Genomic DNA, 17,500 nt, shown 5'->3' on the forward strand with positions numbered 1-17,500 from the left:
ATGTGTTTCTAGAAACAGTGGAATTGTCCACCATGGTTACAGCGAAACTGGAAAGTGCCAGGAAGGTGTCTATGTCCTCAGGGAGTGCATGTCTTCCTGTGAAATCATCTTGGAGCAAAACAGCAATTCTTGTTAGCACATAACTTTCCTAATGCTGTGATTCTTTAATACAGTTCCTCATGTTGTGGTGACCCCCCCCAACCATAACATTATTTTCATAACTGTAATTTTGCAACTGTTATGAATCTATGGTAAGCGTCTGTGTTTTCTGATGATCTGTGGCAACCCCTGTGAAACGGTTGTTTGGAATTGTGACCCACAGGTTGAGAACCACTGTAATATTAGCAGAAAAGAGCTAGTTTTAGATGAGATACATTTTCCTTCTTTGATTCAAAGAGATTTTGAGCAAGGACCAAGCTGTAAACTCTATTCAGATTAAATAATCAATGTCCTGTAGCTCTATGATTTCAACTTGACCAGCTTAAGAACCACAACAACTATGGAGCCTGCTGTTGTTGATTGTTGTTTAATTCCCAAAGGAGCAGTTGCTCCATGTGGCTCTAATCCCATGGCGTTAAACCCCTTCAGACGAACCAAAGAGAAAATGAACAGCCTAAATTCTTTCCTTATTGTATAGAAATACTGAGTTAAGACATAACGGCCGACATAACAGCCAGCAGCTGGTGAAGTAGCTCAGAGGTAAATGGGTTTGTGCTCACGTAAGTCTTGTGTCCTGAGTTCAATCCTCAGAACCTACAGTAAGGCAGAAGAAGAGAACAGACTCCAGATTGTCCTCCATCCTCTACGTTTATACATAGCACACATGTTATGCACACATATGAACTGTGAGTTAAAAATATGGATGAAAATATGGTTAAAAATGGTGGAATGTCTTCCTCACGTTTCCTGAATAAATTTATATTTCTTCTGCTCAAAAAATGTGCTGTTTATCTAATTTTAAATAACTTCAAAATTATATTTGTATGAAAAAGGTGATGTTAAGTTACTTTGTTTCAAACCCCATTTCACCCTCTTGGTATATATATTTGCAATCAAAGGAGACTCACAGGTGAGTGTAATACTGGATGTTTGTCTCAGATCTTATCTTGGAGATGTTGACATTTTGCTTCTGATCTCTATGATTTATGAAGTCATGGGAGGTTTTATTACACCGTAGGTTTTATTACATGCTAGGTTTTAGTATATATTTATATGTATATACAGTTATTTATTTCATTTTTGGTTTCTTTGTGTAGTAAGCTATTTGTGAAATAAGCAGTAGGTCAAAAAGATGTAAATTGAATCAACCAATGCTAAGTTTACTTTTGATGGTTGGCTTAATCAAATTCAAGGTACAGACAGGATCAGTGAATTTTAATAACAACATCAAAATCCACATTCCTGCCAAAATTGTCAGCTCCATCCCGCTCCTTGGTCAATAACATTTCCAGTCCTTGTAGGGGATATTCTGGAAGTCTCAGCTGTAATGTATGTGAAACAAGCCAATAATGAACACTGAGGAGTCCTGAGTAACACTGTACACAGCAGTCCTAAGTCTTACAGAGCCAACGTTTCTGCCCTGAATGGATGAAGATAGCATTTACGTTAAGCAGAAGCCTCTATACGGAGGTATTTCCTATCATGAAGAGTGCGCTCTACTGTCTATCAGTGGAGCCCAGGGAGGATGGATGAGTACATTATTATCAGAAGAGAGGAGATGCTCGAGTGAGGAATGCTGCGGAGGATTAGAAACGGCTTATTCCCCACCAAAGATGAACCTCACCATTCACCCTTTCTCTTCACTTACAGCCCATGATGTCCTTTCATTCAACAATCGGGAAAGCAAACTCTGGGATGCACTCCCAGGAGTTCTCCTCCTTCTGCCTCCTACTTCCTTTCTTAGGGAAGGAGTTCTAGAAGGATGCAGGCAAGGGCCTTTCCTGTTTTGTAGACACTTCTTGTATGGAGTAAGCACAATGATAGTGTCTCTCAGTGACAGAGGAGCCAGTGCACTCTTGACACTTCTGTATAAAGGGAATGGAGCTATTAGGGAGGCGCTAAGCAGAGAGAGAGACTCATTAACATGCTTCTAGCCGACGCTGGCACGAAGTATGTACAGCCAGGGGCCAGATGGGTGACAACAAGTCTGATAATCTGGTCTGTTTCCACTTGCGTCGAATTCTACGTATTTTCTTATAGTCTGTGCCAAGAGAGCTTTAATGACGAAAATTCTACATTTTTACCCACTTCTGATTTCTTAACTAGGAGAGAAAAATCTGGAGATCACAATGAGAAATTCTTGCTAAGAATTACCCTGAGGCCTCCGTTTGGGTGGCCGATACTGAAGGAGAATTGAGCCTGCTTCACAGTATTGCTTCAGCTATAGAACTAGAGAATATGTGTTTTAAATGTATATTGCTGATATTTGAGGATCCCTTCCCCCAAATGTGATAAATGCTGTAAAATTCTAGGAGTGGTACCCTTAAGTCAGGCATGATATGAAAACATTTAGAATACAATATCCCCTGTATATGTGTGGTAGACACATGGAAGAGAATAGCTTTGTTATGAGATCATAATACCTATGTTCAGCCTGTGCTTCTCTCGATCCAAACCCAAATTAAACTGATGAGAATATGAATTCATTTAGAAAAAGTGGGTGGGTAACATAGAGGAGACTCAATAAAGACTGACCTTGAAATTCAATTAAAAAAAGAAAAAAAACGTTTCTTTTGAAACTTGTCATAGTGGTGCCACCTGTGACTCCAGCACTCAGGAAGTGGAGTCAGGAGGGCCAGAAGTTCAAGGTCAGCCTCTGTAAGTTCAAGACTGGCTTGGGATACCCGAGATCACATTTAAAAAAGAAGAAGAAGAAGAAGAAGAAGAAGAAGAAGAAGAAGAAGAAGAAGAAGAAGAAGAAGAAGCAGCAAATGATGAAAACCTCAAATCTTTGCTTGTCATTTAGATATCAAGATCAGTTTGCTATCGACTCTCCTGATTTCATTTGAATCCACACTAATCTGTTTTGACACTCAAAGATGAACTTAGAAATAATTTTCTCTAGTCTTTTCATTTACTGATGGAGGAAGCTGAGTCCCAGGTTCTACTTGAGTCCAAGTGGCACTTGTAAGACTGTAGAACTGGCAACTGTTTCCCTAGAAGGTGGGGAGGATTTTTTTCTGAATACAAGTGTAGATGTTCTGATCCCCCTCTGTGTCTGTAGTTGATAGCTAAGAGTGTAGTAACAGTGCTAGAAAACATAGTCATTAATGACAACTTAAAACAGTTATGAACACCCGGTCAGGACTGTGAGATTCTCACAGTCAGCAAGGAGATCTTTCTAAACAGATTTAAAGGAAAAAACACAGGACCAAAGCCAGGTGCATGCTGGGACAAATAATAGGTGATAGGACATGTAAATCTAGGTCTAGAGCATCCCCTCTGGTGAGCTGGATCTTTTCTCATTTGCATCTTCATTTCCAGGCCCAATAGCTAACCTTGCATTTTGGGGGTTTGGATTTGTCCCATTTCCTGACTGTTTCCCAAAAGAAGTAACTCAAGTGGTAATTCTGAGCTGACTTACTTGTGACATTCTGTTTTCTAGGAAGGCGTGGTCACAGAGTCTGAGGTGCGCTGTGTTGTTCACTGTAAAAATCCCGCAGAGCATCCCGGAGCCTGCTGCCCTACCTGTCCAGGTAATGCTCAAGAAAGGGAAGCTGATTAGCTTCCTGCTTTAGCACAGTGCTGTTGTTGCTGCGTTTTATCAAGAATACATCATTTCCCTCCCCTATCCAGACTGGACTTTACATCTGCACACATAATTAGCTTGGAGAGGAAGCTTCTTCTAGTAGCAATAGCTGTTGGGCTCTTGTGTGCCCAGCATGAAAGGAACTATGTGCTGTAGGTCTTGGCTTGTGGAATCCCCAAGCTCAGAGGCCTGCTTTCCACTTTAGGCCACAGGTAATGCTTATTTTGGAAGGAAGGACTATGGCTTTTTTTGTGATCAGCATTTTTTTTTAAACTTCTCCCTATTGCAATACCTCCTCAGCCAGAGTGTGTCTCGATGATGAGGTGACCAGATGTTTTTTGAAAGTGTAGAGCTGTGTCCCACATGACTTTAGTTTGGAGTTTTGTTGGTTTCAGTTTTCAGTGTGGTTTAACAAGCTGGGCCTGCTGTCCTTCTGCTGAGCGGATAGCAGAGGAAGCTTTTCCTAGTGGTGGGAAGTTTCATGTGTCTTCTCTTGCTCTCTCAGGAGAGCCTGGGGATTTTGAGGTGAGAAATGTTTTTCCTGATCTTTTAAGCCCATGGCTGATAGTCTCAGACAGGTGTTTTGTGTTTTCTATGAGCCTTTTCCTCATTGGTAATGTTACTCATAGCTACTGTTCTTTCCTTTGTGAAGGAACATGAAAAGGACTGGCTACTCTTTGGACCTTCTTATGAGGTAGCAGAAACCCTTTGTGGGATGTTCTGCAGAGATGGTCCTTCCTCCACATGTCAGTCCCAGTGAAACCCACAGTTTCCCTTGCTTCTAGTCTCCTTCGTGTCCGGAGAGGTCTTTATTCAGCTTTCTTTCACTCCAAAGTTTCTGTAAAATGGGTTTTCCTTCAGTCTGCGTGGGTGAAACAAACTGGTTAGAAGTGAATCAGTTCCATAAGCTAACTGCTTTGAGTTGATTAGCAGTTCGTTTGACTACTTTTCCTTCTCAGTGTGCTCAGCAGTTTGACTACTTTTCCCTCTCAGTGTGCTAGATGATTTGAACCGTGCTACAAGCCCTTGGACACCCACAGGAGCTTTATTAAATCAAATTGTCAGTTCTTCAGACTGGACCTGAAAAACTGAATGTTAATGCCTGGGGTGCACCCTAGCAAATTTTATTTGAATCTTCAAGGTAGTGGTGAGAGTAGGCTAATGGTTAGGCCCAAGTAATTTCTACATGTAGTCAAGTTTGAGATTGCTAACAGAATATGTTTTTTTTTACTATGTAGATTTAAACCTTACCATAACTTCTAAAGTATTATTCAGTTCTTTTTAGTAGACAGTTGATTTATCAATGGAGAATCAATTCGGGGTCCCCTCAGCCACAGGTGCCCTCAAGAAGCAATGTAATGTGAGGGTAATATAAAGGGAACCTTGAAACTCAACACCTTTCACTGTATCTGACACCCTGTCCCTTGGGAGATAGTTCTGTGTTAGGCTGCCTTTGAAACATAGGCATTCGGTCAGTGGGGCTTGCTTCTGTCGAGAGGCTTTTCTGGTTGAGTTCCCAGGAAGGAGAGAACTGAACTCCATCCTTGTACATATTGCAGGTTTAAATACTTATAACCATCCAAGGATGCACAAAGTGTTGCAACAGGAAATCAGACCCAGTGACTGTGTCTTACCAAGGCCCACAGTAGCCAAGCACCATAGATGGAGCTGGAATCAGATTTCTACTCATTCTTAGCCATCAGGTCACACTACCTACTCCGTCAATACCAGGAGAAGTGGTATATTTAGGTTCTGGAAGGCAAATATTTAAATATGAGCATGCCAGTGCCACACACTAGCCCTAACTGGACAGGCTCCAGGATGACATTGACTCTCAGCTTGCTCCTTCCCCTGAATTCCAACAGCCATGTTGGGATGCAAGTTGGAAGATTTAGAAGAATCCCTCTTCAGAATGTCTCATCTTTTGTTTTGGAGTGAAGCCTCAGCCAGTCCTAGATAGGGATAGTCAGGGAAAGCCTTCGGGTATTTACCCTGGTGATTCAGAAGGACTGGCATCTGTCGTTGATCACCCTGGCATTCTGCGTAATGACAAACATGTGAGCAGTTTCCTCCTGAAATGAATTTCAGGGCATTCTGGGTTGTCTGCTCCTCCGCTGTAGTCTGCACATTGCTCAAGGATGGTGGGCATGAGAGAAGTCAAATTTTCATTTTAAGTTTTGTTGTTTAAGTTGTCAAATATAGATTGTTGTGGCAAACCATATGACAGTCAGAGGTGTAAACATAGGAAAAGATTGAAGACACTTTGTTGGAGGTGCCCTGTGGAAATAGACTATTAAGTATCTGTCATTATGAACAGTGCTGAGACACAGAAACTGGGAAGATCATGCTACCAAGATTTTCAACATCGTCTAACAGCAAGGAGATAGCAGACTGCTAGTTACGCGTATAGCTATAAAAAGATCTTGTCCCTGGGTATCATTTGAATTGCTTTACTTGGCTATTGTATTTTGGATTCAGCACTTGTTGTCATGTATTTCTGTTGAGCAAGGAGGTACAGTTACTTGAAGATTGATAGGACCAGGAGCCAATCAGTGAGGGCCAGGTGCATTCTTCTTTCTTGGGAACCGGTGATTTCTTCTGGTACTGTTTTGAACTCCTCTGTCCTTCACAAAAGGACATATTTCCAATGTTGTCTACTATGTAGGGTGTGACCTTAGCTATCCTGGCTTTGTGGAGACAGTCTTGAAGGAAGTGGTTTTGCCATTCACTGAGACAGTTGCTTGCCAGCCTGTCTCAGGTCATTTAGACTAAGTATTTCCCTGAGAGTTTTTTGAATAGGAATCACTTCCTGGAGGTGAGGGCTTTTATGAGATAAACCTGCAGGGGCTACAGCACACACACACACACACACACACACACACACACACACACACACACACACACACACACACAGAGTGGAACAGAAAACCACAGGGCACATCCTGTCTTATCCCTACCCATTTTCGCCTTTGTGCATGACTCTCTGTATAGGGCATCAGGTGAGTCAGAACCAAGTTCATGTTTCAACTCAGGCACTTGCTGTATTTTTTATCATCCGTGGGACAAGGGACAGAGCTCCTTTTCTGCAGGACCAGAAGGTGATGTGGGAACCAAGGGCATGCTGGGCCAGGAACAGACTGTTATTCCTGGTACTCAAGTGGCCGCCCACAGAGGCATCTTCTCTTTCTCATCTCATCCTTCTCTCCCTTGACCTTGCTGTGGTCTCTGTTGACCTCTTCTGACTTCTCTGGAGTTGGTCCCCTGGCTGTGGTTAGCACGATCCAACTGCAGCTCCAAATCGCACGGCGTGACTCACCATCGCACATCTGTGGTCCATGGGCTGACTCAAATTCCACAGTCATTTGTTTTCTATCATCTTCAGGGTTTTCTGGAGCTGTGCCAACATGCCAATCATCTGGACTGTATCATTTTCCCTATTTAATTCTGAGTAATATTGTAATCAAAGAGGATTTATACTGGGGAGAGGTAGAGGGTGCAGGTGGAAGATGGTAATCAGAGGGCGGAAGGATCTTGCCAGACTGAACCAAGTCTATTGTCCTAATTTCAAACTCTGTTTTCTAGGCTGTGTGTTTGAAGGTATTCAGTACCGGGAAGGAGAAGAGTTTCAGCCAGAAAGAAACAAATGTATCAAGTGCTCCTGTGTTGTAAGTATTGCTAGGACATTGCTAGGCGTTCCTTAGGGTTAGCTGCTTCTAGCATTCACTGAGAGGAACCTTGTCTTTTCCACTCTGTCCTCATTAGGTTTTTAAGATATGCAGAGTCAAGGGAAAACCCACTCCATGTGAGGCAAGCTTCCCAGTTTTGGTGATGTTGACCTCCTGGGTTGGGGTTCTGTGCTATGTACCGGTTTGCAGGCATTCCTTCCAGTGTTCAATTGAACCCTGGTCTTGACTATAAGTCTGCAACTGTATAACCATCGTCTGTAGACCTTGTGCTCTGGAGACAAACTGGCTTTTCATTAAGACCCACTGTCCCCTCAAGTGGAGGAGTTCTTCTTCCACCCTCATTTGGGGGAAGACCCTTGGTCTTCTGCTTTATGGAGCAGAGGGACTTTGTGTTGGGATAACTTTCAATTCTGTGCAACCCAGGGAGAGCGGAAGATGCAAACAGTTAGTCTCAATATGTTTTGTAGGGTGAGATGAGGTATGGTGACCTATGGTTGTATGGACTTGGCAGGTAGAAATTGCCTATAAATACCAGATTCAAGCAGAGTGGAGATTTGTGAGACACCCATAGACCCATCTTTCCAGCATGCTTAAGAATGAGAAAAGAGCTTGAATGTCCATATGATTTTACAGAGTTTTAAAATGAATCTATTTTAAATCAGAAGTAAAATCAGTAGTTATTGTGGTCATAGGGAGACTGATGTTGTCTTCAGTAGGCGTTAGTATAGCACACTCTGAGAAGTAAAGAGTACACACTTCCCAGGTCACTTGTGATGCAGACACATCTTAGGATATTAAAAGGGAGTACACAAGGAACCCTAGCATCCTACACTTACCGAGCAGGAGCATGTAAGGCCCTGGGACTCATAGCTCTTCCTAAGTTTTTTCTAGTAGTTTCCTCCTGTGGCACATACTCATTCAGCCTCAGGTCCAGATGAAAGTAAACATGACCAGGTTCATGTGGTGCTGTTTGTATGAGGGGGAAGAAAGGAAGAGAAAGAGGAAGCCAGGAAAGAAGAGGGATACATATGCATATATCCAGATATAAAACAACACAGGCCATATGCAAAATATTGCAAACACACTTACTAATCAAAACAAGCATAAGTTTGTACATTTCCACAAAGCTTCTGTTTTCTGTCTTATTGTTGGTAATTTTGCCTCATTTTTTTATGTTAGTGATTTCTATTTTTTGTTAAAAATTAGCCATTTCTAGTTTCTTTTCTTCCATGTTGGAATATGTAATATTTTTTTCAATGACAATCTTTTGGAAGTAGTTTGAGAAAAAACAAGGCAGATTTCAATAGGAAATTGTAAATGTGTGCATTAACAAATTGTCTGCAAAAGGTGTGCCAAAGTCAGACAGCTAGCCCTCCATGGAGAAGAAACTTGGCAGGTGGCAAGAAGGATGACAGATCCCCGTCATTTTACCAGTGATGTCAGAAATTTCCAGAACTGGAGGTAGAAATGAGTCTATGTGTATAGGGGTTACAGACTGAGGCATGTGGATTTTGTGCTTTTAAATTCAGTGTGTGTGGAATGAAACACACTCGAAGCCAAGTTCAGGCCCCTGGATGTCCTGCTTCAATGTATAGTTCAGAAAATTAAAAATCTAAAGATGTTTGCCCAGGATTTCTTGCCTAGATGCTTCTCTCCAGACCTGTATCCCTTCTGGACCTTAGTCTACTTTCCTGTGCACCCATAGTCCTAGGCTTTTTTGTTATTGTTGTTAGATCTAGTTCTCCTCTTTGCTGCCCTGCCCTCATCATGTACAGGGTAACTACTGGCTTTGCTTATGTTCCTCATTGCCGGTGTTTAGCCTGTTAGAATAAATGGGAGAGAGGATGGACTCATGCTTGAGGACAGCATGTATGGTAGGCTAGGACATGGACGATGCTCAGAGCACATTTTCTTTGTCAGAAACAAGAAAGTTTAAAGTCTGAACTTTAGTTCTGATAGTTCATTATTAATATGGCTTGGCTTTAGAATACTCTTCCCCCCTTTGCTATCTTTTGCTGTAATTTACTAAAAAAAAAAAAAAAAAAAAAAAGACAAAGTGATATCTGGGCAGCTGATGGCCCTGACTTGAGTGTGGTGGCCATGGCGATATTTGTTTGTGAGTGTAATGTTCTAAACCTGTGATCTGTGATTTTGATGTGTCAAGACATACAAAGCTGTGAGGTGGCCTCTTACTGAATGAGAGTAGAAATGGAAGTTTTTAACCAGCACCAGGGAGAGACTGAGCACTTGACTGAAGAGGTTCTAGAGATAGGGTGCATGGGCTAGGAGGTGGAAGTTGGGGACAGAGTGGGTGCATGGAGGGGCATTCAGAACCTTAATCTGTGGGCTTCCCCTACAGAGGAGGATCATGCATTTTAACAAAAAGGCAAGTGCTGATGGTTCATAGAGAGTCATGCAAGCATATACATACTATTATTTTTCTCTCAGGATCTCTTAGAGATTGATTCAGATCTCTTATAAATACCCAAATCAGATGTTTAAGTTCTTTATGTAAATTTATTAAATTGCATGGCAATCAAAAATAACATGCATATCCCTGAGATAATCAGTACATTACTTAGAAGACCTAAAACAATATAAATGATATATAAATTTTATTATATCATATTCTAATAATTTAAGTATTAAACTCTTTTATTTGGAGAATGATATGGTCAGTGTAGACAGTTACCCAAACATCCTTGGATCTGTGGGTGGTTGGATCCATAGTTGTGTCACCCATGGATGTAGAGGGACAACTGTATTCATGTAAATACGTATTTGTGTACACATAGTCTATATGTATCAGTCTGCTTGTTTATATATAATATAGACATGAATACAAATAGCTATACAATGTATACCAGTATGACTATAAACAATAATATGCAAATGCATTTACATATCTGGATTTGGATTTTCCTAGAAACAGACCCAGAGACAAACAACTAAATGCAGGTAGTTTATAAGTTTATGTGGGAGATGGGGTGAGAAAGGGTGATATCCAGTTGAGGGTACACTGCCAAGTACCAGGAAATAGCTGGACAATGCCCCACCCCCTAATTATGTGTCTGAAATTGATCTTCACTGTGGTAGTGTTAAGAAGTGGGTACTTGAGGAATTGGTTAGATGAAGAAGGATCTGCTATTATAGATGGATTTGTAAGTGGTCAGAAGGGAGGAGTCTGACTTCTTTTAACAACTTCCCACTCCGATGCTATGTGAGCCCACAGTATTCTTCTCCTCTGGGGGAATGCATTTGTAGGCACTATCTTGGGAGCAGAGAATATCTCAAACCAGACAAATTGAGTGCTTTATTCTGAAAGTTGCCAACTTTCCATTCAACAGAACTAAGTTTCTGGTCTTCATAAATGACCCAACCTGTGTAATTTTGTTACAGGAACACAAATGAACCAGGACCTCAGTGAACTGCTGCTGTAGGTAGATCTTAGTCTTGCCTAGGAACCTTTAGAAGCCTGTATAAATTTCATGCCTCAGAATTTCCTCCTGGAGGGCTGAGGGCTAAGATGTGCTTATATGAGCTCCCACCCGTCTTTGACTGAGAACTATCTCTGGGATGGTATTGATTGGCAAGTAATTCCAGCTGCCACTCAGATGGCCAAGTGCCCTTCAATCAAAGAGGGAGAAACACAGATGCTGATGTTAGGTGACTGATCGTGAACTCAGGTGACAAGTTTGAGCAGATAAGGATAGTAAGGTGTCCAGAGTTATCAACAACAGATATGTTTGCTTATGTGTGATCCTTATGCTCATCAGCGTGCACGTGATAGCGTGCTTATGTCTGTGCGTATGTGTGTGTGTACATAAGGGTCTACATATCCCTATACATACACATGTTTATAAGACTCATTGCCCGACCTTCATTCTCTTTCATGTCTCTAGTTCTTTGCCCATGCTTCTTCTCGATCTTTTGGAGGATGTTTGAGCTTTCCAAGTTGGTCAGAACTGCATTAGTCCACTTTTCTGTGCACCCAGTTTTCCCCCCAAAAGTGACAAAGTTTCTCCATTTATATCCCTGAGATGCTATGGCTCTAACTTGCTAGTATATCTGTCTCCCTTCCATCCCTTTGCCCCACTCTATCTCTTTGCTTCTGCCTATCCCCATCTCTGCGTCTCTGTCTCTCTCTCTCTCCTACACACACACACACACACACACACACACACACACACACACACAGAGTCCAGTGAGGGACTTGGCCCAGGGTATCCCAGCTACTGTTTCATTTTCTTGCTTTCTGTGTTAGCTGTGGCAGAGGACATGGTATCCTTTGTATGTTCATCTTCCTGTCTTCAGTGCTTACCACCATGTGCTCTGTGGTATGTGCATTCTCTCCACTTTCTGGCCTGTTTCAGGTAGTAGATGAAAAGAATAATGTTTTCTTCTTCTATCCTGTGATAAGCCAGCTCTTTCAGACTAGGCAACTCACCCTTGCCTGAGATATTCGCTGCAATTCACTGTCCCATTATCCTTTGCTTACTGTTTTCCCTGGAGTTGGTGAGTGGGTGTTATCCCTTATATATTCTCTGGCTGATGAGTACTTGGAGAGCTCCTTCTCTCTAGTAAAATGTTGTCATTGCTGTGTGGCTTTCATGTGAAGTCCAGTCCCATTCTTTGCACTCTCCATTTTTTTTTCCAAATCTGTGTAGCTGTGTTTTTGTGATGTGGTGACAGAGGCAGACCACCAGAAAGGCGCTTCATCTGACTGAGATGGATGCCTTAGCTAATGAAACAAATGCTTTGCATATGACTTTAGATCCTGGTTCAGTCAGGACAGTATGCATGGCATTCCAGACAGCTGAGAACATGCTAGCCTTTGATGATATCTGGAGAGGACTCCACAACCCTTTACTCCTACCCACTCCAGAAGCCAAGAGTCCAGCATTTTTAGGTGTGAATATCATCATGACTCACTTAGGAAATTCAGAGCTTTATCATCACCCATTAAACTATCTCAGCCCCATTTACACTCTATAAATAAGAGCCAAAAGGATTGCATCCAGAGTCCCGATACTAATCAGGGGAGTGATGCTTTGCATTCCCTTAGCTGTTCCATACATTGGTCTGGGTCACATTAGAGCATATTTCTTATAAGATGTGTTTGATATAAGTACTCTGTTAGTTTTAAAACACAGCAATGATTGTTTCCTGAGTTGGAAGCATGCTGAACATTTGTTAAAGCATAAACTTCCTTTGGTTTGAGCTTGAGATGCTATTAGTTGCCCGCCTATGTATGTATGTATGTATGTATGTATGTATGTATGTATGTATGAATGTATCAACCTACCTCCGTATCATTCACTTATCATCCTTATCTATTATCTTTTCATCAATCGACTATCATCTATGTACCTATGTATCTACCTATCCGTTTTATATTTATGTGTCTATCCATGTATCTACGTATCTCTGTATCTGGCTGTTTATCCTGCCTATCTAACACACAATTGCTTAGCCAAATGTTCATGAAATGTGGCTGCTGGCACAGGCATTTCTCTAAAGCCTATGTTCAAGAAAATTGTATGACTAAAGGTGAAGGTGCCAATGGGAAATGTTTATGTCTCTCTCTTATTTATTTATTTATTTAAAAAAAATTTGTTTTAGAAACTCTATAGGCTCAAAGTTCTTGGAAATTGCTGATAAGAGGAGGTAGGAACATAGCGTTGTAGGACACTCTTAGAAAAGTGGTAAGGCCTTGGTTTGTAAGGCTTCGGTCTGTAAAAACCAGCCAAATTAACTGGCCAAGATCAATTGCTTTTTCTGACAAAGGCGTGCTAAATTCAGAACATTTTTACCAATAAACATGGGTTGTTAATGGGCTGTCTGTGATGGAGGAGCTCTGCTTTATTGGCTCTAGCAGCCCCGAAGTCCATAAACACCTTTGCTCTCACTTACCCTTGACATATTGCAAAGTGTGTCTCCCAGGGAGAGTGAAATTCTGAGAAGAAGAAGATGGAGGTCCTGTGGCTTCCCTCCCCTAACCTGCATTTTAAAAGGATATCCTGTCCTGTGCCCTTGGCCCATTCTCAATTCTCTCTTCTCTGGATGTTCTGACCTTTAGACTGGTCACTCTGCCTCTTCTGCATGTTTGCCAGAAGGGGAGCCTCTCAGTCTTTTTGGGGGCCCATGAAAGCCAAAGCCACAGTCTTGAAGGATCAGTGGAGGAGTCTAATGACTACTGAAGTTTGAGAAACACGAGTCTCCCTTCCCTCTGGCTTTCCCGTTGTCCTTTCCTTTTCCACACCATCACCCTCTCTTCAGTGAACTCTCACTTATTTTGTGTTACAAACTGGAACAATTTATCTCAAAGGAAGCTTGTTTTGGTTCCTTTTAATCCTCTCACTTCATTCCCCAAACATCAAAATGCTTAGTTATTAGGGAACTTTGGTGATGTTTTAAATACATTTTATTCTTTTTAATTGAAACTAATTGCACACATGAGGGATGCATAATGTGATCACTCAGCCTATATTTATAGTATGTGGTGACTGGATCAAGGTCACTGGTATAGTGATCACCTCAGGCAGTAGTCACTTTTTGGGGGGTTGAGACTATTCAACCCCTTTTGTACTTTCTTTGTAATACACACAAGTATTTGATGATTTCCTTTAATTCCATCCACTAGGGGAAAATGTTGATTTTTCAGTGCTTGGGGGCATACTGGATATTAATAACAACCACGTTCAAGTGCAAATGATGCAGATCTTGCTTCCAGTGCTGTCTGCATTGCCTAGTCCCCCATCTGCTTAGACTCTTTTCTCCACCCAGCTCCCCTGCTGCCCTCCATCTTCTCCATCAGTTCAGCAGGAAAGAGTGAAAGATGTGGGCTGCTGTGGAGGAGGGCAGGAAGGAGGGCAGATTATGCCTGTCAGCTGCAACACTTACTAAAATGGCTTTGTCTGGCAAGGACATGACTTCCCAGGGGCCGTTTTACTTGAGAAGTGTCCTGTAGGCCCCCCCTCCAAATGTCTGCGACTGATCCCTGGCCGCAGAAGTTGTGACAGGAAGTGGCCACCAGTGATGGGGCTTTAAAAGAGACACAGAAGTGGCCCCCTCAGATTTGACCTGGGAGTGACGACATTGCTGCAACTGGGATTGTACAACCATGACACTGGAAACAGAAGAAGACATTATCATGTCTGTGGCCACGTGATGCCACAGGAGTCACAGGTACACACTTTCGACCATGCTGTTCTTGAGACTTGAGACCTTGCAAGCCTGGACCCTCTCCCATGTCCTTCGTCTTACTGGTGAGAATGAGTACCGTTTTGGCGCATTGTAGTCACAGGCTCTCATTATATCGTCCCTGCCCAGGGGGAGAAGTTTGGCTACATTTGAGCAATAAATTGGAGAATTGAGCAATTATTGAGAGAATTAGATCAATGTGGGCAGTTCGTCTGACTTATGTAGGCCAAAAAGCTCACAGCAGTTTAAAAAACTAGTCTAAAACATTGGTACAATATTTTGCAGTGTTTCATTTTCCTTATATGTCTACCATCACTCTGAGGATGAGAGTGGTCCTGGCTTTGAATGGTCAACTAAGCAATAACAAGACAAATTCTTTTTTTTTTTTCACACATTTGGCAAACATCTAGCCTCCAAGAGCAGCCTCCAACATGCTTAGAGAATGACTGATATTGTGCTTGTGTTAGGCTGGTCTATGAAGTTGTATGTGAATGATCTGTGTTCCATTGAATGTAAGCAAGTAGGATGGTACCTGTTTGCTAAGGATCATTCTAAAAGTTTATCAGAATTCTTAGTTTCAAGCCTCAGGTGTATAACTCTTGTATAGTTGATGTTGGAAAATCACCAAAATGCAGTGTTTTGAGGTAACACTGGCTTAACTACCTACTGTGATTATTAATAATTGCCTTGATAAAGACTTAATGGTTTCTTAGAAGGAAGAAGACAAAGGTAGTGTCTGCTTTAAGGTTGGCTTTTCAGTGTGAGACTTGGTTTTGACTAAGTAAATTTTATGGTATGTTAGGTTAAGTTTGGCAGAAAGCAGCTCAAGGGAAAATTTTCCCCACATGTATTTAAGAGTTAATCAGCTGAGTTGAGTTATTATTAGATGATACTTTCAGTATGTTTTTCAAAACAGTGGAGACTTAAATTTTTATCTTTTCAGTGTGAAAAGCTTGGGGATATCTGTCCCATAGTTTAAATCCTGTCTCATGAATTTTCAAGAAGTATTTTCATAGGTGTCTTATTTTTATAGCTTATAACATTCCTTATGGTTGATGCCTTATATAATTTACAGCGTCCTGTGAAGTTATTTTTTTTTACACAGGGAGTTACCATGCCAACAATAATCTGAACATCTAAAAAAAATTTCTTGCACAGCATTTGTAAATGTGTATAAAAACATAGTTTGAAAAGTGATTAGCAAGTAATTTCTTTGCATAAGAATTGTTGACACTGATAGCTTCCATCACTACATATGAACCATGTTCAAGGACCACATAGCACTTGTATTTTTATTTTTTTCAATTATCCTACAACCTAGGAAATAGTAGGTCTTCTTTTGATGAAAAAACTGAAGTTCTGAGAAACTCAGTAGTTTGTCTGAAGTAATAGAGGTCAGAGAATAGAGAAACAGCACTGCCTGACTTTAGAGCCACCCGCTTTTGCAAGCAGCCAGCGTAGTTTGGAGATATGATCTACAGCCACTCAACCAGTAATGTAAAGGGAGGAATAATGGCATTGCAAGCACCCACCAACGAACCACAAATCTGATGCAAGAGATATGAAAACAATAAAAGTAAATGAGACTTCCTCCCTCCAAGTTCACACGACTAAGCAAGTTTAAACTCATACCAGATTTTATCCACAGGCGTTCAGCCTGAGTATATGTCACAATGGAGCTGGAGAGGATGAAGAACACATATCTATTAGCCTTGTATCAGCTGGGGAGTGAGGCAGTCTGAGCTATAGTGTTTCTCCTGCCAAACTGGGATGAGTATGCAGGAAAATGTGGTGGTTTCTGGGATGGAGACACCCTAACTTTTCTCTGCTTCCAGAGAGGGATAGAAGCAAAGGAATGTCTGGTGGGGTGCATCAGTGCCTTGTGGGGATCCGGGGAGCCCAGGCATCTGTGAAGCTCAGCGTCCTTCTTTAGACAGGGTTAAGATGTGGCTTCAGAGTCTGTCACAAGATGAGCCTCTTTTGTCTCCTGAAGATTCCAGGAAAGGAGAGTTTTACTAAACAGCTGAAGAACTGTTCAACTAGCCATCCATTCTTATTTCTATCTTTTCATTTATCTCTTCATCCAGCCAGTAACACATTAGTTTAGCATGGATTGAGCACCTGCTCATTGTATGTTAGATACAGTGTCAGGTGCTGAGAATCATTGTCAAGAGGATTTTTCTCTTTAGGCAGCTACAATATATTGATTTGGATGCAATTACTAAAAGTAAACCCAAATCAAGCCACAATGCAACATCTTTTGTTCCACAGGTAGTTCATGGTGATCAGGAAAGGCCCACATTTACTGGAAAATAGAAATAACTGTACAACTTAAAACACACAGTATAATAATATTTAATGTATTTCTTTCCAACCGCCCCCCCATAATTACTTCAGTTACATAAATACAGGCAGTGGATTTGTATGTAGGTCACCACTCCCATCTTCATTTAACATTGAAATTTACTAATCTAAACATCTGAGAATAAAGATGCAAATGTGCCAATATACAGAGTTGTAATTCAGTGCTCAACAGTTTCAAAATTTGGAGCACTTCGCACTCTAAGGGTATGGGTTGCGGATGACCAACCATTGAAGTGGATGTAAATTCCTTCTCTTTCTCTGTCTCTCTCTCTCTCTGTCTCTCTCTGTCTCTCTCTGTCTCTCTCTCTCTCTTTCTCTCTCTCTCTCTCTCTCTGTATACACACTAGAGATTGAACTTATGGTCTTGGACATGATAGGCAAGAACTTTGTCACTGAGCTTTAGGAGCAGCTGGATGAAAATATCGTGAAATTAAAAAACAACCCAAAATATATACACTTCTCTTTCTAAGCATGTTAGATAATGTGTATCCAGCCAGTA

General features: G+C 41.4%; 1 protein-coding gene across 1 annotated transcript in view; it reads left to right on the forward strand.

Annotated features, from left to right (window-relative positions):
• The window catches only part of Bmper (BMP binding endothelial regulator), a 258,960-nt gene that overhangs the window by 56,980 nt on the left and 184,480 nt on the right, over nucleotides 1-17,500 (forward strand). Inside the window, exons 5-6 of the mRNA XM_028763767.1 lie at nucleotides 3,605-3,695; nucleotides 7,331-7,413. Coding sequence (XP_028619600.1) covers nucleotides 3,605-3,695; nucleotides 7,331-7,413 — 174 coding nt within the window. The remainder of the gene's footprint in view (nucleotides 1-3,604; nucleotides 3,696-7,330; nucleotides 7,414-17,500) is intronic.

This window comes from Grammomys surdaster, unplaced genomic scaffold, assembly GCF_004785775.1.
Source record: "Grammomys surdaster isolate TR1022 unplaced genomic scaffold, NIH_TR_1.0 140, whole genome shotgun sequence".
Classification (NCBI taxonomy): domain Eukaryota; kingdom Metazoa; phylum Chordata; class Mammalia; order Rodentia; family Muridae; genus Grammomys; species Grammomys surdaster.